This window comes from Lissotriton helveticus, chromosome 4_2 (assembly GCF_964261635.1).
Source record: "Lissotriton helveticus chromosome 4_2, aLisHel1.1, whole genome shotgun sequence".
In the NCBI taxonomy this organism is placed as follows: Eukaryota; Metazoa; Chordata; class Amphibia; order Caudata; family Salamandridae; genus Lissotriton; species Lissotriton helveticus.
In genome coordinates this window covers 111,623,676-111,645,542 of record NC_136064.1, presented here as the reverse complement: position 1 = coordinate 111,645,542, position 21,867 = coordinate 111,623,676, and the positions used below count along the sequence as shown (strand labels likewise).

At 43.6% G+C, this 21,867-nt stretch overlaps 1 protein-coding gene across 1 annotated transcript in view; it reads right to left on the bottom strand.

The window, feature by feature from the left end:
- The window catches only part of SDHA (succinate dehydrogenase complex flavoprotein subunit A), a 153,624-nt gene that overhangs the window by 103,127 nt on the left and 28,630 nt on the right, over nucleotides 1-21,867 (bottom strand). The window contains exon 3 of the mRNA XM_078640242.1: nucleotides 15,103-15,264. Within this exon, the coding sequence (XP_078496368.1) occupies nucleotides 15,103-15,264 (162 nt within the window). The remainder of the gene's footprint in view (nucleotides 1-15,102; nucleotides 15,265-21,867) is intronic.

Genomic DNA, 21,867 nt, shown 5'->3' with positions numbered 1-21,867 from the left:
TAGATGAGTAATGGCATAGAAAGAAAGCAGCAGCAGAACAGCTTCCTAGCACTCTCCTACATTGTTGTGGATCAAATCATGCCCGGGTCAGGTTAGCTGCATGTGTGCAACACAACGCTTATTCCATTGTTCAAAACTTCCAATCTTCTGCCATAGTCAGCAAAGTGGTATCCCATTCAGTAGAAACTCTTTTGTCACATGTTTATTGCCACAGAGTACAGTCCTTTTTAAAACAGTGAATACCTCAACAATTCAATCAAAATTGCCACACAAAGAACCATTGAAGAAACTAACACTTTACAGGCTACATTTGCTGCCCAGCTGGAAAACGTATTACTAGTTTACAGACAGGCTGGGTTTGTATTTATTATGCACAAAACAATAAACAGAATCCCTGTGCGTTAATATCAGCAGAGAAAATGACAAGCAAGGAACTGGTTAGAGGCTCAGCTAAACATAAGGACGACAGACTTGTTTGGCCTCAAAGAAAGACATGCAATAAACAAGAGGGGTACTACAGGAAAACTAACACCTATACACAGATAGCCAGCATTTCTGGAAAACACCACCTTTCATTTTAACACTGACTGAGGTATGCTCGAAACCAAACTGCTTGATATATAGGTTAAGACACCAAGAAACGGATCCCGCCACATGCTCCGAAGAAGACACTGAGACCTAAGGGTAGGAGGTGCGGTGCTCTGCGAGGGCAGGTTTTTCCGGTGTAGCCACATATCTTTCTCCTTTTGGCTACTAATTGCTGCGATTTCTGTACGACAGATTCTACCTGCGCTGCTTCTCAACGGTATGTACGCATGTGCAACTTATACAGCACCAACTTAACCAAAAGCACTGTACAGGGTCAAAGGCAAAGATTCCGTGAATGAGTGAGTGGCGGGGAAGCTACATTCTGGGTGCATCAGGGTGTAGGGTTCTTTTAAGGCGTGAGTCATCAGTCGATCCTATACTAGATCATGATTGGGGCTGTCACGGTGGTGCACATGGGCTTGGATTCTAGAAGCAACCTCAAGATCAGCTGTTTCCAAATCTCCTTTTAAGATGCTCCACGACAGTGCTTCTTAACCTGGGGCCATTGGACCCTGGGGGGGGGGGGGGGGAAGACATGTAGTCAGACAGTTTGCAGCCTAATATACATACACACATATATATATATATATATATATATATATATATATATATATATATATATATATATATATATATATATATATATATATATATATATATATATATTACCTACTGGCGGTCGCCAGTAGGTATATATAGTTAGGATTTTTTCTCTATGGGGTTTTTGAAAATTCTATGTCTAATAACTTTGGCGTTTGTGGACGGTATTGGCTGAAATTTTCAGGAAAATGGAACATTTTGTTTCTGAGCAGCCCTTGAAAATTTGGGGGGGGTTCGTCAAGGGGGGGCCGAGAAAAAAGGGGGGTCCCAAAACGTGTTTTTAACATTGAGTTTTCCATAGGGCGGTTGGCCTCACTTTTAGCCCGAACGGCTGAATGGATTTGCACGAAACTTGGCAAAATTGTAGGGACTGGTAGCCCGATGTGCCTTTTGTAGGTCTCAATATATGTGCTTCAGTGGATTTTGAGAAATTAACGTTCAAAAAAAGATATATATCTGTAACAGCGGACCGGGCAGCGCTCCAGTTCGCGTACTTTTCGCGCAACGGAGCTTTGTGAAGCGAAGCTGATTGGTTCTCCGGCGTCTGTAAACATTCCAAACAGTCCGTAGCGGCCGCCATCTTGTCTCTCGGTAGGATCGAGAGACAAGAGGAGGCCAAAGCGAAGGGGCAAATGACCATAAGGGGGCATAGTAGATCCTCACTGACCCCCTAGGTTTGATGTGGAGGTTTTAAAAGGGCCCCGCGGGGCAAAAAAAAAAAAATAATAATAATAATAAAACGGCTGAATGGATTTGCACGAAACTTGGTAAAATATTAGGGACTGGTAGCCCGATGTGCCTTTGCTAGGTCTCAATATATGTGCTCCAGTGGATTTTGAGAAATTAACGTTCAAAAAAAGATATATATCTGTAACAGCGCTCCGCTTCGCGTAACGGAGGTTTGCGAAGCTGATTGGTCATTCTGTCACTGGGCTATAGTTGGACTACATCTGGCTGATATTTGGGCTACATTTGTTTTTTTTGTCTCTGGCGGCCATCTTTGGGCTACATTGGGCTACATTGGGCTTCATTGGGCTACATTTGGGCTCCAACATATATATAGGCCAATGTAGCCCAATATATATTTTTCAAAGTTAATTTTCGTAAAAACCACTGGAGCATATATCGAGACATAGCAAAGGCACATCGGGCTACCAGTCCCTACAATTTTGCCAAGTTTCATGGAAATCCATTCAGCCGTTCGAGCTAAAAGTGAGTCCAACCGCCCTATGGAAATGAAGGAAATGAATGGGTAATTTGTAATTAGCAAATAGCTCATCGCAAACTAGGAATGGTAAAGAATCGCTATTTATTCCTTAAAGTTCGCTATTTAGGAAATGCAAAAAACTTTGATGATACATATGGCGGTTCATCTCTAACAAGATAAGAAGCATAGGGATAGATTTATGATGACTGGCGCATCACCAGGGATGTGTTAGTCATTCTGTGCCGCTGTTGCGTCACCTATGGTGTGCTGCATTTACAATGCGGCGCATCATGGGGCAAAAACAGCACAGATGCGTGATGTATCTGTGCCGTAAAGGTGGCGCATTGCTGGAGTTGTATCGCAAGTGTGATGAAGCTCCAGCAAGGGTCGGGGGTGCCCCTGTCGCAGGGTTTCTGTTCTCACACAGAACTGTGGACAGAGGATTGGAACCTCGGCGAATTAGGGTGCCCCAAAACTCACCTTAGTAATCAAAAACCCCTTAGCAAGCTAGGTACAGTGTCACATTGGATATAACAAACTCTCAATGTTTAGACAATCCAGAATATGAACTTATAGTACCTCAGGATACGTGGAACTCATGAACAGTCGGTCGTTATATATTTCTTAGAAACCAGAACATGGAGTTAAGAAGAACACATGTGTATTTGAAATGTTTATTTACTAATGCCGTCTTCTCAGGCGTAGTATCTTAGATAATACAAGTACACATATTATCAGTAGCAAAATTACCAGCATAGTTACTAGTACATAAAAAGCGAATGGTGACAGTATGTTAACATGCTGTAAATGAATAAGAGTTAGCAACACTTATAAGCAGCCACGGGCCGTGGAGGGAGTTACGGTGGGGCAGGGAGGCGGGGAGGGGAGGGGGAGGGGCAGGGTGGAGAGGGCTCCACCCTGCCCCTCCCCGCCTCCCTGCCCCACCGTAACTCCCTCCACGGCCCGCGGCTGCTTATATCTCACCCTCCCTAATACACATATTATATTATTTGCTAAGAAGGTCTGTTTGTGTTGGTTTAGGGCGTGCCCATACTTTAGTGTCTTAGATTTGAAGGAATCACATCAGCATACACCAGCTCTCTCTTCATGTGAACCGCATCAACTGTTGTGTATGTGTGTTCGGCAAAGCAATATAAAACCCGCCTCATGCCCAGAATTGGCAGAAGCTGCACTTATGTTATGAGTATGAAGTCGTGGAGATCAGACCTCATAACAATTCTGTATCGTGTTGTTCTTGAAACTTCAGCACTCGCTGTACAGATATAGTTTAACAAGCAAAGCAGATAGTAGAGCAATAACATATTATTCTCATGTAAACCACGATGAACTACTAGGTTGAAAGCTAAAGCAACAACTAAGTGTCGTGTGCAGAAGTTGCAAAAAAGGAAAAATGGCGTTTAAACCGGTAATGAGCCCATGCTAACTTAACACGGTGTAAAGATATCCAGGACCTAGATGACACCTCCCCATGTTCCGGAAACGAACTGAATAAGATAATAGAAGTGCCATCTCATGAGAGCAGATTGCAACTTTATATGTGGACGGTCCGCAAGGTAAAACATTAAAAACTAGGAACATTTAATGCTAAAGAAAAATAAAACAGCCAAGTACTTTATCGAGTCTTAAGCCAATAGGCAAGCTAAATAATAAAAACTTGACAATTAAGTCAATGAATTGTCAATGAAATGCTAGTACTCAGCATATCAAACATGAAAAAGGTCTATGACATAACTGTGTATGCAAAATAAGCTGCAACAGCCTCCAATAGGAAGTCACCGTCTTCATCCGAAAAGAGTTCAGCCATCCAATTTAAAAGTGGAAAAGAACATACGTGCTCTCCCAGCACCGGATCCTCTATCACCATCAGAGGACAGCTCGGTGGGTTTTCAAGAAAGCTCTGTTCCAAGAAAGACTGTGTTGCCGCCAGTAAATTCCAGGGACCAATTAGTCCATGCATCAATGCCACAGCCATAATCCTTTCGCCAGGACAAACCAACTCGTGAGTAATGATAGGAGTCATCAGCTGATTAAAGTCGACGTCAGGAGAAACCGGTCCGCAGAGACACAAATCAATGGCCCAATCGAAATCACAGGTCAGGCAGTGAAATACAGGCTGGACACAGGTGAAGTAGGAGAATCGAAAAGATAATCCATATGCCGTGCTTAATATCGCCAACGGCATTGTGCCATAATATTCTAGCATGCGATTGCGGAACAGTGTCAGCAGTTGCAGGGCGGGAGCTTGCACAGGAGGGACATCCATATTTAAAAATGTAAAAAAGCACAAGAGCGTCCGCTGGTAATGCAAGTAAAAATGGGAATCCACGAAGCACAGTGGAAAAAATAGAATGAAAGAAAGCAGGGATGACTCCAAAGATTTTCTCAAATGAAGTCACGAGACCACTGGTAACAACTTTAAAAAAGTGCGCCAGGGCCTTTGTGGAGGACGCGTTAAAGATAGTCCGAACCATCTTGCTGAAATGGAAAGGCAAATCAGTATTGAAAAGGGTCTGCACCTCTGTACGGGTGTTCGCTATGTGAAGCACGAAAGTTTCACGGGCCGAACTCAAGGCCACCTCTCTCTGAGACAAAAGAGCTCTTATTCTTGCCATGCCGTTGAAATCTGCTCCCAAGGTTGGTATTTGTGGCCAGATTGAAAACTCCCTATGTTCATGTGTGGGAGGAAATAGAACATTTCTGCAGCAAATAACCCGTTCACTTACTGTTACGATAAAAGGAATACTTTTAATTAACCCAGAACAATCTTCATTATTGAGCATCAAATAACTACCATTTTCCAACAACTTGAACGTGGGGATGATAGCAGGAACTGGCGTGCCTTGCAACACGCAAGCCATATTTGGTCGGTGTTTGTTGCATGAACCGTGTAACTGTATGTGCCTACACATTAGTGAATGATCTGGCGTCTCAGTGCATTCCTCTCCATTCAGATAAACTTCTTGATCATCTTTGAAACATCTGTATGTGTATGGAAGCGACCAGACCTCATGAAGAAAAGCACTACCTAAAGGTTCATAACGACCTATTGGTATATATTTCATACAATTTGAAAACTTATATAAAGCAAAAGGCAGCGTTATTAAACCGTGGATAAGGCACGTTGCCAAAAAACCCGCAATCCTCTGCTGATGATGTCACTGAGCATGTCATGAATGATGTAATATGTGACATCATCAGCAGTGGATTACGGGTAATAGTATCTCTAGTTTACTCCCCTATAGCTGTCTTTCTTTTAACATAAGTGTCTGTTTCCTTCCCTTATACTTACTGTTCTTTTTTTAAAAAAACATTTTTGGTTCACTTCCGGTTCGCGTACCGGCGAGCGAACTGGGAAGCGAACTACGAGAAATAGAGGTTGGCACAGTTCCAAATATTGTACCAATTTTTTAATAACGGGGAGGTAGTTCTGAAAAGAACTTTTTTTTTTTAATTGTTTTTGTTGTTTTATATTTTTTTTATTATTTTTCTGAACATTTTTTTACTTTTTTAGAATTTTTCTGAACAGTTTTATATTTTTTTGGGTTTTTCTTGGAGGGGGCAATGAAAACGATTCATTGTAAAGGGCTCAACAGGAGCAACAAAACAAAAAAAAAGTATTTATTATTTGGGGCGTTTCGTACAAACTTGCATATGATAGTCAATAGCTCTGTTGATCAGAGTGATGCTTCTTTCTCCGTAGCAAATGAATCCACTGCAATATACGCAGACTTGTTTTACTTCATGAAATCTCGTTTGTATATTTGGCACCATCTCCCTGCCCTCTGGTCCCGTTACTTCCGGTACAACAGATCTTTTGGCCATAATAGGGAGATTATCTAGGTCGTTACGAAACTGTGCAGCACTGTAGTTGTTAGGATGCCACCTAGTTATATGGCGATGCATTGTGTAGTTTCCGAAACTGTATTTTTTGTCGGTCCCTCTGGACAGTCTATCTTGACATATAAGGCAAGTTACGTATCTTGCATTTACTTTTTTCTGACCTTTGGGAATTTTAAAAAATTGCCAAATGAAGTTTTCTTTCCGGTGAGACGTCCTGGGCTCCTCAGGCAAAAAGTGCCTCTCTTCGTGCTCGTCGTCCTGTTCCTCTTCTTCCTCTTCTTGCTGAATTATAACTTGAGCAGGTGGTCCACTCTTCCTTGGATGTGGTGGAGGTGGTGGGGAAGCACCAGCTGAAGCTACTAAAGAAGCCATTGCTCACTGGTAACAAAGGGTCTTTCTCTCACAATGATGAAAGTCAGAGTGAGGAAAGAAGGAGGGATTTTCATCATTTGGGAAAAACAATAGTTCTCAACCAATGAAAAGTGTTCATTTTAGATTATATGACCTAGTCTTACATCATTAGGAAACCAAAAGTGAAATGAACCAATGAAAAGTGTTATTACCAAGTCACATGACCTGCTGTGTTTACGTTAAGCGCTTTGCAGGGCCTCCCGGTTTGCTTCCAGAAACCTGTGCTTTGCGACTCGGTAAGCGTACCAGTTCGCTAACGTAGCACGTCATATGACGTATCACGCGACAACGCGAAACGTCATGCGGACGGGAGGCGTCACGATGTTGTTTTCTAACGCGGCAGTTGCGGTAAAGAAACGTTTACCGGCTCGCGGTCTATTTCGCGGCATCAAGGTCAGCTAACGGGAAGCTTCCCGAAGCGGGAACGAAGAAAAAAAAATATTTAAAAAAAAAATTATTAATAAACATATAAAATATATTTTTGGATTTAAAGAAGAATACATTTTACAGCTACAGATATTAGCTGTTAAAAAACTAATGAAATTCACTGAAAAAACCATAGGTTATAGACCATATATAGTTAGGAATTAGCATTTACAAAACCTTGAAAATTCACTGAAAAAACCATAGGTTATAGACCATATATAGTTAGGAATTAGCATTTAGAAATCCTTATTTTACTCACACAAAACCATTGAAATTCCATATATAGTTAGTTGCACTAACTATATATCGCGCACCCGCAATCCACTGCTGATGATGTCACATATTACATCATTCATGACATGGTCAGTGACATCACTGATGACATCACTGATGACATCTCAAATGACATCACTGATGACATCACTGATGACATCTCAAATGACATCACTGATGACATCATGACACACCAATACCAGTTACTACATACGCACTCACTGATTCCTACGTCTACACACATTCACTCATTCACCCATACAATCACTCATACATACAGTCACTCATTATTACAACACTATCATATGCACTCATACACCTAGTCAGTCCTGTGAAGAATCAATCACACTTCGATTTCCTCATCTATAGTTAAACACAGAACACCATACTTTTCACACATATACTAACACATACTTACTCTCTTATACAATCACTGATACAAGTACACATTGATATGCACAGCGTCACACACCTCCCAGCCAGCCACACACACACTCAGTCTTCCATCCATCCAGTCATTCTTCAATATGTAAAACGTATTTAAACTTTACAAAAAAACACAGACACTAGATGATGTCATCAGTGATGTCATCAGTGATGTCACTGACCATGTCATGAATGATGTAATATGTGACATCATCAGCAGTGGATTGCGGGTGCGCGATATATAGTTAGTGCAACTAACTATATATGGAATTTCAATGGTTTTGTGTGAGTAAAATAAGGTTTTCTAAATGCTAATTCCTAACTATATATGGTCTATAACCTATGGTTTTTTCAGTGAATATATATATATATATATATATATATTACATGGATGACATCCTTCTCCACGTCCAGAGGTCCCAGAGTACCCTCCCGAGGCTTATGCTTATGGAAATTTTGGAGATCTACGGGGAGGTCTCACGACTTAAGGCCAGCTGGAATAAATCCACACTGTTGCCTGTCCAGGGGAGGTGGCTAGGATTCGGTGGATCCTCGGCTACGGATAGTGGAGGGCTGTTTCCGATACCTGGGTAGGACAGTAGCCCTGTCCCAATCAAGACACTGGGACCTAAACATTGTCCTGCTCGCATCTAGGGCGCGGAGAGACATGGAAGAGTAGTCCAAGCTGCCGTTATTGATAGGAGACTGTGGGATACTTTGTAAGATGATGTCCGTTCCCTTTTTCTTGTATGTGCTACAACACTACCCCTATATCCTACCATCTACTTTTCTTTAGGGTGTCTTTTGAAAAATGTTATTTCTCCCCATTTGGAGCAGGCTTAGGGAGGACAGACATGAGGCTATATTATAGGGCTTCACAATTGGTTAATATTAATGACTGGTTCTGGGTGGACAGGTGGGACCCAGTCCACAGGTTGGGACTGGCTCTTCTCCACCCTCATGGACTGCTCTCATTACTGTATGGCAGGGTGCCCCTTCACTTCCTCCCGACACTTACCAAGCCCCAATACGTTGCTGGTTTGTGGCACTCCGCCACACGAAATGGTAAGGGACTACCACTGGGGCAACCCCTCGCTGTCATGGGACGTGGTTGGAGGAAGCAGGGGGTTTGGTCCGGTTTCAGTAGGGGGATTTGAGGTTTGTCCCCACGCTGGGAGAGGTATGGAGGAATGGACACACATGATCCTTCCCAGGGGCGTAGCTCGGTCAGTAAGACTGGGGGGTTGTGGGCCTCAAATTTACTAACGGTCAAACTATACAATCATGTTCTTCATTATATGAGAAGCAGGGCACGAGGGTGTGCTTAAGGACCAGTGGAAAGGGAAAGGAACGTGGATTGTGAGGGATACTTTAAACACAGGATTTTGCAAATACCTATGTTTTAAGACCTTTAAAACCTAGACAAGCGTGTGTTTTTGTCTGAGAGAGTATTTAAAAATTCTAGGTGAAAGGTGGAAAACACCTTACCACACCAGACGGAAAGCTCCGGTAACAAACTATTTAATATCACACTTATTAGGTGGGTGTAACACCCCAATCAAAACCCTTGAAGCTACGCCCCTGATCCTTCTAGGACTAAATGGAGAATTTACCTTACGCTTCTCCCAGTTCTACTGTTATCTTCAGATGCAACACACATTGGAGAGCTAAAGAGACAGGCCGACAGCTCTCCCAGCATTCAACACGATTGAATGCAATCTGGTTATTGACTAGATGGGGCGAGGGGGGGGGACTTTCTAAAACCGCTAGTCATAAATACACCTGACCTCTGAGGGACACTGAGAACCAGGAGAGAAGGAGGATGTGGGGCTAATGGAGGACAACGAATGGATGGGGTGAAAATGGCCTAGAGGACACTAGCTATATCTATGTGGCTCCGCCTGATTCAGTTCAGGTATTTCCACCGCCTATATCAATCAATCAGGAGTTTGTATAGCATGGCTATTCACCCGTGACGGTCTCAAGGTGCTGAGGGTAGGGGAGGGATACTGATCCGTCTGGGAGTAGAGGTTCAGTCAAAGAGCCAGGTCTTGAGATCCTTACTGAACTGAGTCAGCGAAGGGGATTGCCTGAGGTGGAGGGGCGGGATGTTCAGGTCAGACCAACCAGGTAAGAGGAAGATCTTTCACTGGTTCTGGTCTTGTGGATCCGTGGGACGGCGGCCAGGGCAGGTTGGGCAGAGCGAAGTTGTCTGGCGGGTACATGGAATGAGAGGCGGTGGCCAGATATGCTGGTCCTACATCGTGGAGGGCTTTGTAGGCTAGGCATGTGTGAGGAGCTTGAAGGGGAGTCTCCTGTTGACTAGGAGCCCGTGGAGTTTTCAAATGTATTCTGTGATGTGGCTGCGTGGGGAATGTCAAGGACAAGTCTGACTGCGGTGTTCTGAACGTTCTTTAGTTTCTCCGAGTGGTTTCTGGGTGATATTACTCTTCAGAGTGACTATGGCCCATGGGACGAGCCCGGGATCCCACGTGTCTGAGTTGCAATGTCTTCCAAGGTTCCTTATACCATATGATATGGATCTGCCTAATGGCACAGGTAAATTGCAAGGCCATCAATAAGCACATTGAGCAGATGGGGGTATATACCTGGTGCTTGATCCAAGATGGTTTTGCTACGTGTAATGGACTCAGTAGAAGCCTCCAGAGCCATCGCTCCCTGACCATCACACCATATATGGTGGCCAAGTTTGACCTGGCCAGACATTGGAGGGATGAGCAGGCCTGCCAATACACGAGTGGATCAGCAGTATGGACTCCTGTGCAGCAATGGAGACATTGGTGAATAAGACAGCGGGTCCCACAGAAATAGGACTGAATATGGGGCTGTGGACCAGGGACAAGGAACAAACTGGCTACAATGCCAGATAATATTTCAAATGTGTTTCCACTATCCATGATATAGTGACGTGATTGCTACTGACCCAGACACACATGCTAGAACAGTTATGTATAATGCTGCTGGTATTGCTTGTACTGATAGGTTCTCTAATCATGGCCCCCGTGGCCCGAGCTGGGTGTTAACTTGGATTTCGTTGACAAATAAAATGGGTTCTAAAAATGAACACGTTGGTATCGTTAGCTTCAGTCAAGAGATTAATTAGCACAAATACTGTAAATAAAATCTAGTACAGAAAACTAGTGCCTTTAAAAGAAGCTATAGTATGCACAGACAAAAAAAAGAGCATGCATCGAGAACAAAAAAAAGACAACGTGATATGATAGAAAATCATATGTCTTAGTCTTTTAGAAAGAACACCAACTATTGAACAACACCAACCTTTCTATTACAATGAAAGTTTCAATTTTTGTATATTTTTTGTTTGAGAATTAAATATTCACAATTTGTAACTTTTGTTTGATGTTTAGTTCTTTCTGTGGTGCAGAGGTTCAAATCGTTGAAAATGCTCTGGTGGGAGTCCATGGCTCCCAGGAGCAGTTTGGTAAGGAGTCCACATGTATATATATATAAAAAAAAAAGTTAAGAACCTCTGCACAAGATCGATATGACTGGGAGACTCAAAGACCTGAGTGAGAGCTCAAGTCAGGGGCTCAAGGGTTCAAAAGAGGATACGTTTCCTATCGCCTTTGTTATTGATCTGTAAGTGTGAGGTTTACAGAGGTCACAAACAGGCAAAGCAGAGACAGCCATCCATCCTTTTCAGAAATGTAAATGGAGAGTCTTAACAGGATAACAGTAAACTGTTACTTATATCACAGTTCTCCATCACAGGTATTCGCTATGAAATAGTGAAATGCCTCTGTACAAGCACAAGCTCTAAAATGGTTTTTAAGCAGCATTTTTTTCCCTCATGGATCCTTTTATGAACATCATTATTATTCTTTTTTTAATACATCACAACAGCCAAATTAATTTTGAAATATAGTGGACTGAAAACGGTTTTGGATTTTTTTTATTTTTTAAACAAAAAGTAAATAGTAAACATAGCCTCTACCTTCTGCAAATCAGCCTGTACCTTTCACAATTCCAGAAATTGTCAGAATTCCCTTTTTTTTTGCCAATCTTTTTATTACATTTCTTTACCAGGCATTTTTGTAATAATCAGATTAGAATGTCAAATGATATGTACACATCTGTACATCACGTTTCTTCTACAAAAGGTTTCATTGTATAATGAGACACAAAACAAAGGAAAACTAAAGCTAACTTCGTCCCAACATTAAGTAAAGTGCAGTCCCAATCCCCTCAAGGTCTTTCTTCCGGTCTTTTACGGAGCTGTACATTTTCCTAATTGTAGCTAGCGTCACGCCCATTGAGATTAATTCCCAACGGGCCATGGATCAATGCGCCATCTGTACGGCATTCCCATCTTTAGTGAAGGAAAGTCCATTCCGCACTCTTCCTTCTCAGTCATGGATTCTCTCTGATGGCCACAAACAGTACAATGAAGTAGTTAGCTGTGCCCCGAATGAGGAATTAAAGGGTAGAGGCAAATGGTACAGGAATATTCCTCATGATGGCAGCTGGAGTTCCTTGCCCCTGAACTGAATGGGCTTTAGATTGACCTAGCAATGTCCTGTCAACGTTTGGGCAGCAACAAAACAATTCAAGATCAGATCCATCTAGTTACGGTCTGTTTACTGGAAGCCGCACCATTACCGGCAGCTCCACGTTTTACCATTTGCAGCTTTGTCAGTAAGAAATATTTTTTTTGTTTAAATAGTAGCTCAAGGCCTATTTTCCTAGAGATCATGTCTGCCAGAGAATTTGGAAAGAAAGTAAAAGGAATATAAAATTCTAACAAGGAGGTAACGCGCAAACTCCAGACAGTTCAAAATATGGCCGTTTGATTACTATGTAACCTTCCTAGAACCTCTTCTACCTCGGCTTTGCTGCGCAGCCTTCATTGGCTCCGCATTGAAAACCGTTCTAAATTTAAGGCTCTTTGTTTCATGCATCGTATTAAGTCAGGCACTGCCCCTTCCTACTTAAGTACTCTGGTTCATCAATACTGTCCCCCTCGTACTCTCCGTTCGTCAACCCAAGAAAGATATCAGGTCCCGCGCATCAGGAGAGCCAGAATGGGCGGTCGCTCATTCGCTTATTTGGCTCCCTCCCTGTGGAACGCATTACCTTTCTCCCTACGTTCTGAACCCTGCTATCTTAGGTTCCGTAGAGACCTCAAGACCTGGTTATTCAACCTTTAGACCATCCAGTTTCTTTAGAGACCTTTTTCCGCAATTAACTGTCCCCTCTTGTTTGGTTAGCGCCGGGAAACCTCCGGGTAGCTGCGCGCTGTATAAAATTAAACATAATAATAATAATACTAACTTTAGGAATAAAAGGGAGCGTCTTCAACCTAATTCACACTTCTGGCAGAGGCAATAACTTCCAAGACAAGAATCCACGATCTTCTCCACATAAGGAATAAGAGGAGAGCCTCTGACAATGCTGAGCTCACAAGGAGGGGATGACCTAACTAGAAGAAAGACTTTCTTCACCCTTCTAGGAAATCCTTAACCTTGAATCTTGTAGAAGGTGCCGGTTGAGTTAGTCTGCGTCAAGTTCTGAAGACCTGGACGATAATCTGTGATCAACTAAAGGTTTCTCACCAGAGCCTAATTCCAAATTGATCGGGCTTCTCTTTCACCCTCGTCCCTCTTTGCTGGTTTAGATAATGCATGGTCTGTCTGTATCAAGATTGTCGTTGCTGAGCTTGACGGAGGGCAGGATTTCATGATCAGTTGAACTGCCCTCAATTCTGTCCTGTTGATGTGGCACAATTTCACCTTTTCACACCACCTGCCTTGAGCTAAGACAGTTAACCTTGTGTGCACCATTCCTTCCTTAGAAACTTCCATTACAACTAACGTCACCTTGGATTTTTTAAACTGGCCTACCGGGAGCCTTTTGGAAGATTTGCACCACCTTCATAGAACTGGTCTGCTTGTTTGCCAGACTGATCTTTCCCTCTCAGTCTCTGATCTTCTGAGAACACTGATGTCATAGACATTCACGGGGAGAGCCACGGGGAAAGCACGTATGAAGCTTTGCAAGAAATACAATGAATAGCTGCAATGTTGTGAATAGATCACTTGTCTGACTGATGGTGAGTTTGCTCTCAGAGAGAATTTCTAATGTATAGATGGCCGTCTTCCTTTCAAAGGCACAGTTTCAGCAATTTTGTGCCTACTGTGGCTTCCACACATTATACGGTTTCAGATGTAAATAAAAGAGAGGTTGATGGACTAATCAGTGGTTGTAGATTCAAGAGGAGATTTCATCCCGTGCTGGAGCTGCAGTGCAGAACTGGCAAGTCATCCAAGCACGAGTAGAGATGCTGGATCACTCCATCAGGCAAAAGCGAAGTGCTTTCAGTACAGGAAGTGGCAAATAACTAAGTGGACCCTCAAGAACGTCCACTGAGACTTGCAAATTGGTATGCCCCTCTAAGGTTTTCAGAACACCATGCGATCACCCTGCTAAAGATGTGGAAAATCTGATGTAAGGATAACAGAAGTAACGTCTCCCTCTTTACCCATCTGTTTGCCCATTTCAAATTCCAAAATGGGACACTACTGCCGGCCTGACCAGGCCTTCCTAAGACATACTGTGGGTAGATGCCTCGTTCTTTTGCAACTCTTTCCAGCTCTATCTAGCATAGCAGAATCTACGCTAGGTACCAGTGGAAAGAGTTCCTAAGTTGCAAAAGAACGAGGCACTTTTCTTCCACTTAAGATGTTAGGACTTACGACACCCTTTTTTGGAATGTGGAGAACAATATAACTGAATCTTGAATCCATTCTTGACAGTATTGAGCACTCAACTGTCTTGTTATCCTCCGTCTCCAGGGAAAGTAGTAGGAAATGTTCCAAAAGAGCATATGGTAGCATTGCTGGCCTCAAACACAGTCCTCTAGGTAATTTTGTTTTGCTTCAAACCAACAATTTCAGTGTTGCAGACTCAAGAGTTCACGCACCATATTTTTCGTTTCATTAATACTTAAGGGAACGATATAGATTGACTGGCAATTTGGGACTCGCAGTAATGACGCATACAGAAGTATGGGCGTTCTTTCTCTTGAAACTTCAAAACCTGAACCTATTCGAGGGAAGTAGAATAAAGCCTAGCCAGTAGGTTAATGGATCAGCAAATTTGGTCTCAGTTCCCTCACACCCCTAAATGGAGCACATTTAGCTATAGGTGGCAAGCACTTTACTACAGGTTAGCGTTATGGTTTTCAGTTATCTACAATCTCAAGACATGGCTGAGGGGGATCCCTACATCAGAAAAGTTACATCACAATAATGAAGATCAGCGAGTCTTACCTGTGCAGCAACAGTGTGAGACCTGGTGGGGAACAGCTTGGTTATACATGCGGTGTTAAACCCTGCCTCGGATAGGCCAAAGGCTGCCCGCAAGCCAGCCCCTCCAGCACCAACCACAATGGCATCGAATTCATGGTCCACCACAGGGTACTGGGTGGAAATCTACAAGAAAACACAGAGGTACTTCAGAAAGGTGCTGCGGTTTCAATGAATCTACTGTCTTAATACCCAACAGAAGGTTAATTTGTTCAAATGTTCATTGGGTTTAAAACAGGTGTTAAAGAAACAACATCAGGTAAACAAAAACACACATGTGAACATCATGGACTAACCAGGGAATATACGTCAAAAAGCATAAACCACAGGGCAGGAGTAAAAAAATACATGTTACATTCCTGTGTGCGTATGGCACTTATGTAGCCCGAGCACCCCTTAAACGTGCTAGCAGCAAGTCATGTGTGGACAGGTGAAGCTCAGAATAAGAGCTTTAGTTAGGTACTTAGGACAAAGAAAAGAGGAGCGTGTAATTTACGTGCTAGATTCTTGGCAGACAGACTTTCTAACTTGGAAAACTTTAAAAACCTAAGATGGTTCAAAGAAATGGAGTCTCATCTACTGGAAAACTTCCTTGACATCACAATATGTGTGGAACAAGGGACTAGGGATGTCAGAGCGACCACATACCACGTCGGCCTGGTATAAGAGTGAGCAGCCCTCACTGCACCACACCATGCAAGCACAATATAATTTTCTTTTGCATCCTTAAGCATCATATTTCTTTAGGCTTTAAGCTCAAGGTGCTTGGGCCTGGTACAGAGCTGTTAAAAGGGGCGGGGGGATCTAAGCTGAATGATGAATAAAGATTTGTTTAGACGTTGAATAAACCAGGTGGTTTTTGAACCAAACTGAAGAATCATGTAGTGTCAAATAAAATCCTGAACGAAACAAAATCAACAAATCACAGAAACTTCTCACAGAACCGATTTGGCCTAATCAACACCTAACGGATTCAGATATCCCCACGAATGCCAACATGCACATTCTCGTGACTGGAGGATTATTTGAACAAAGCAGTTTTAGTTCAATGTTCCCTCAAAGAGGAATAAGTACCAGCACCCTTGAGCCAGGTAACTTCTACTCTACATTTGTGAGCGAGATCTGCACACCAACGCTGAGCAACACCTGCTAGTGGCAGAGCCTTTTTGGCTTCCTCATTTCTTGAGGACTGGGAATAAATATCCTGCTCTGGCCAGACATGCTAATGTGACCAGTGAAGGAGAAGAGGACTTGCATTGTTCAGTGAGGAGAGGAACTGCACTGGCCGACGTGAAGGGGAGCCGACCCGAACTGCCGAAGATCTGCGAAGAAGCCATCTCAATGGACAAACTGCCCAAGATCTTTGCAGCCGACCGGATCAAGATCCAATGCAAAGCAATGCCCAAGTTTAAGGAGTTCCACCAACCTCCATGTTAATGACAAATACGGGGAGCTCGTGCAGTCTTCGGGACTGCTACCTTATGGTATCCGTATCAGCCATCATCCATCCCGTGAACGGTACCAAGGTCTTTCCTCTTAGCTGCCACTGGGATCGTCTTCGGCTGGATGTGGTCGATCCCCCATGTTATGTTATGTTATGTTAATTTATTTCTTCTATAGCGCACGGCTACTCCAAGGAGCATCCCGGCGCTTTGGTGAAGAAAGAGCAGCTAGAAAACAACAACACAACAACTTAAAAGCAGACACAAGAAAAAGATCACGTTTATTTAGTAAAAAGCCACGTTTTTAGCTCTCTTCTAAAAGTAAGAAGATTGGGAGCCTGTCTGAGAGAGAGTGGTAGTTCATTCCACTCCTTCGGGGATAAATAGCGAAAGGATCGACCACCAATCCTTGCGCGCCTGATCACCGGAACTGTCATTTTAGATAGACAGGATGATCTCAAAGATCTGCTAGGTACATATCGGGAAAGGCGTTTCCTTATGTACCTAGGGCCAGATCCTTGTAGAGCTTTAAAAGCAAAAGTCAGACACTTAAAAAGAATTCTTTTGGCGATCGGTAGCCAGTGTAAAGAATTCAGTAAAGCCGTAGCTCCTGCTCTTCTCGGAAGTCCGTAGATAGCACGGGCCGCTGAGTTCTGGACTACTTGCAAGCGGTTCAGAAGATATTTTGGTAAACCCAAAAAAAGAGCGTTTGCGTAGTCCAGTCGCGATCCGATCAAGGCCTGGACAATAATCTTCCTATGCTGGAGAGACACTAGAGGAAGAAACTTCCTCAGCATTCGCAAAATGCCAAAGCATTTGCCTGAGAGGCACGAGATATGTGGCCCAAAGGACAGTTCACTGTCCACAATCACTCCCAAATTTTTTGCCTTGAGAGACACATTGTCAGGAGGGAACAAGTCTTGTGGCCACCAAGCCTTCCAATCTGGTTCACAGGTGCATCCAAAAAAGAGCAGCTCCGACTTATCGGAGTTGCACTTTAATCCATTGCACCTGAACCACTCAAAGACCGCGCTAAGGCAGTCCCTGATCTTTACGCCGTCGAATGCCCCACCCCTATCACAAGTGAATAGGAGCTGGGTGTCATCGGCGTAAGATACGATCTGGGCGCCAAAGGATTCCGCGACTGCCGCCAGGGGTGCCATAAAGATGTTGAATAGCATGGGGCTAAGAATGGAGCCTTGCGGAACCCCTACCTCTAGCGGATCCATATCTGCAGAAAATGGTGGCGCCCAGATCGTTTGCTTGCGGTCGGCCAGAAAGGATTTAAGCCATTTCCACACCGTTCCCCGAATGCCGCACTCCCAGAGTCTTATGAGGAGGCGATCATGAGGAACGGTGTCGAAAGCCGCCGACAAATCCAACATAACCAACATGGTCCTTCCCCCAGAATCGAGTCCTTCCCTGATGGCATCAGTGACCTCGAGAAGAGCCGACTCCGTGCTAAAATTTGCACGGAACCCAGATTGCGTATCATGCAACAGGTTATTTCCTTCGATGAAATTGGAAATCGTCCGATGTACAAATCTCTCGGCCACTTTCGCCAGAGCAGGGAGAAGGGAAATAGGCCTATAGTTGGCATGGATGAGGGGGTCCAAGGTGGGCTTTTTGATCAATGGCAGGATCAAAGCATGTTTCCATGCCTGCGGGACCACTCCCGTTGACAATGAAGAATTTAAAAGAGGGTTCAACAAGGCATTTAAGGCAGGTGCCACCTTCCCCAGATGTTTAGCCGGGCACGGGTCAAGTGGAGAGCCTGATTTCAAGCCTGACAAAAGCTCTAAGGAAGTGTCAAGGCATAGATGTGGAAATTGTGAAAGAGAAGGGCCAGGATCCTCCCTAAAAGGGGAGGGGGATAAAGGATCCACGGCCGACCGAGAGCTAGAGTGGAAATGAGAGGCTTGAATGGTAGTGATTTTATTTACAAAAAAAATTTGCAAGCTGTTTTATCCATACTTCTGAATGAGTATGAGCTGGTGTACAAGTGGCTGGAGAGGTGAAATCCAGAACAACTTTAAAAATTTCTTTGCATCCATTTTCAGCCTCATCGATGCGACGCTCGAAATAAGCCTTTTTTTCACTCCAGATTGACTGGTGATAGGCTTTAGTTATTGCTCGAAACTTCAATTTCTCGGTCGGGTCATAGGCCCGTCTCCAGACTCTCTCAGCCCTTTTACAACCCTGCCGCTGCTCTCTTAATTGGGGGGTGAACCATGGGGCCGACGCTCTACGTTCACCTGATTTAAGTTTTTTTTCGGGGATTAAGATCTCAAGTCTGGCTACCAGCCAATCGTGAAAGATGCTAAGGTTATGTTCCAAGTTGCCCAAAAGAGGACATGGACAGATGGTAAGGGCCGCAGATAACATATCCACCGAAAGCAGATGGAAAGGGCGTGAGGTTCGCGTGGTCTCGATTGATTCTCTCACCCGAGTCAGAGCAATGGCAGGTACGGAAAAAGAGATCAAAAAATGATCAGACCATAATACTGGTTCTATAGCCGTTATCGTGATAGATTTTGTTGAAAAAATCTGGTCTAAAATATGGCCTTTATTGTGCGTCGGTGTCTGCAAAAACGGAGACAGTCCTAATGTAGCTGTGATGTCACTAAGTTTCATTGCAGCGGGGTCCAATGTATTATCCATATGGACATTGAGATCCCCAAGTAGCATGCAATGTTCAGATCTGAGACAAGGAACTGAGAGCGCTACTTGTAGTTCATCAAAGAACGGCCCTACAGGACCCGGGGCTCTATACAGAAGAATCCCAGTACAAGCCCAGAAATGTCTGAACTGTGTCTCTATCTTTCACTCTTGATGGGACAGAAGGTCTTCTGCATGGCTCTGGAACATGTGCGTTCCTGCCCTTTGTTGAGCATCTAGTAAGTCATGCCATGTTTTTTTTTCTACCTCAGTAAACAGGACATTCGGGCGAGTCCACCGAGGGTCTCCATGTTTTGACGGACTGACTCAAAAGCTTCACTCGAAGGCCATACAAATGCCAACCCTATCTTCAAAAGAACAGCTTCTGCTCTCTCTACCCAGGCTGTAGTACACCGATAGTGGTATGTGCATTACACTATTGGCAGGGGTACCTGAGGCAAGGCGAACGACCGGCAGGGCTTTAAGGTGTGCTTAATCAGAGTGAATGCTCTTTGCCAGTTTTATTCTCTAATGCTAGTTTTTTGCTTAGGCCCAGTTTGCGTTGTCTGTGTGCTGCAGCAGCGGCCTTTTTTCGTACTGTACATGCATAAACTGGTTTGCATGATGCTCAGTTCCTAATCATTTGGGCCTTTGGTGGTGACCTGTTGTTTAGAGATAGCTTATAAGCAACTGAGTATTTGCAGAGATTGTGACATGCGCTCTCTACCCTCACACAGTTGCTGGCGCTAGCTCAAATCGCATTGCCCATCTGCTGTGAGATATTAGAAAGTGGCACCCAAGAGGAGTGTCCTCACTTCTATGTGCCATTGACATTTATTGCATTTTTATGCTGGAAAAAAATCCAAACTCCTCTTGTCAGTTGCTCGAAGGGCACTTGAAGTCTTCAGAGAAAGGCCACTGGTGCTGATGTGTTGGGCTGTAGCGCTCAACTGAGCAATGAACGTGATCATTTAAGGCGTAGTTTTGGCCTGACAGGCGTTCTAAGTAGTTAAAGAGCTGGAGCAGTGATATAACAGAACACAATAACATAAATAAAAACAAAACAACATCAATAAAAACAAAATAACATCCTAACAGGACACAAAGCAAAAAACAATCACAACATAACGCATACTATCTAGTACAGTACAACATAGCAATAATACAGCACAAATAAACTAAATCAAAACTACAGAACACATCAAAACCAATAGAACAAATAAGCAGAGATAGCCTTGCCCATATTACCACCTACATAAACCGGCTTTCATGATGTGGTGGTAAAAGACGCTTGCACCTAGCAGCAGGGTCTTACCACCAAGGCCATGAAATAGCGCGAGTCGAAATGTTTAGTGATGCGGTTGGTTGTTGGAGAAAAGCAAGCAGCAGCAGCAAGTGACTGAAACAAAATACTATCTTAATGTACACATTTGGCATCCCAATCCCTTGCAATCCTCACAATTTGTAAACAAAACAACAACAAAAACACACATTTTCCTCATATTTCTATGATGGAAAGTTCTGGAATCTGCGTGGATCCACAAAATTCCACCCACCCCATAGTCTTCTGAGAAAAATAGTACCTCACTTGTGTTGGTAGGCCTAGTGCCCGTGACAGGAAACGGCCCAAATCGCAACGTGGACACCACATTTTCACAGTGAAAACTGACACTTTTTTTGGAAAGTGCCTAGCTGTAGGGATTTTGAACCCTAGCTCTGCCAGCACCTAGCGAAACCTAGGAAACCTGTACATTTTTTAAAACTAGACACCCAGGGGAATCTAGGATGGGGTGGCTTGTCTGGCTCTCACCAGGTTCTGTTACCCAGAATCCCTTGCAAAACTCCAACTTTGCAACAAAACAAAACACACATTTTCCTCACATTTCTGGGATGGAAAGTTCTGGAAGCTGCTTGGATCCATAAATGTCCTACCACCCAGCGGTCCCCCAGGTCTCCCGATAAAAATGATACCTCACTCACCTGGGAGGGTCAAGTACCCTCGACAGGCATGGGCCCAAAACGTATTGAGGAGACATCAAAATTACCTATCACAAAACAACCTGGTTTTTTTAACGGGGTCACCTGGGTTTTTTACCACGGGCTTGGCGACCATCTTGGGAAACCTACAGAATCCACGCATTTCTGAAAACTAGACACCCCCAGGAGTCCAGCGAGGTATGGCTTACGTGGGCCCCCCAACTTTTCTTACCCAAAATCCCCCTGCAAACTTCAAATTTAGCTGAAAACAAATTATATTTTCTCACATTCGTGTGTGGGACAGTTCTGGAATTTTTTTCACAGCATTTGTTTTGTTAGCCTCTGTTCCTGTTTTGTGCACTTGTTCCCACTGATAAACAAAAAGGTACATAGATTACCTTTCACTGCTGATATCGATTCTCATAAAAAACGTAAATCGACCCCACAAACATTTTACCAAGAAAAAAATCTGGTTATCAGATGTCCTCAGTCTGAAGAAGCAACTCCGGTTTTCCATTTGTTGATCAAAGGTGTAAACTGTATTTCCATGCGAGTTAAAGGCTTGACGCACCCCGTGCTTGAGGGTTCCGCGCTATTTCTGGTCTCAGGGGCGCATCTTTTGAAAAGGTAAAGAAATGGTTGTAGCCGGAAG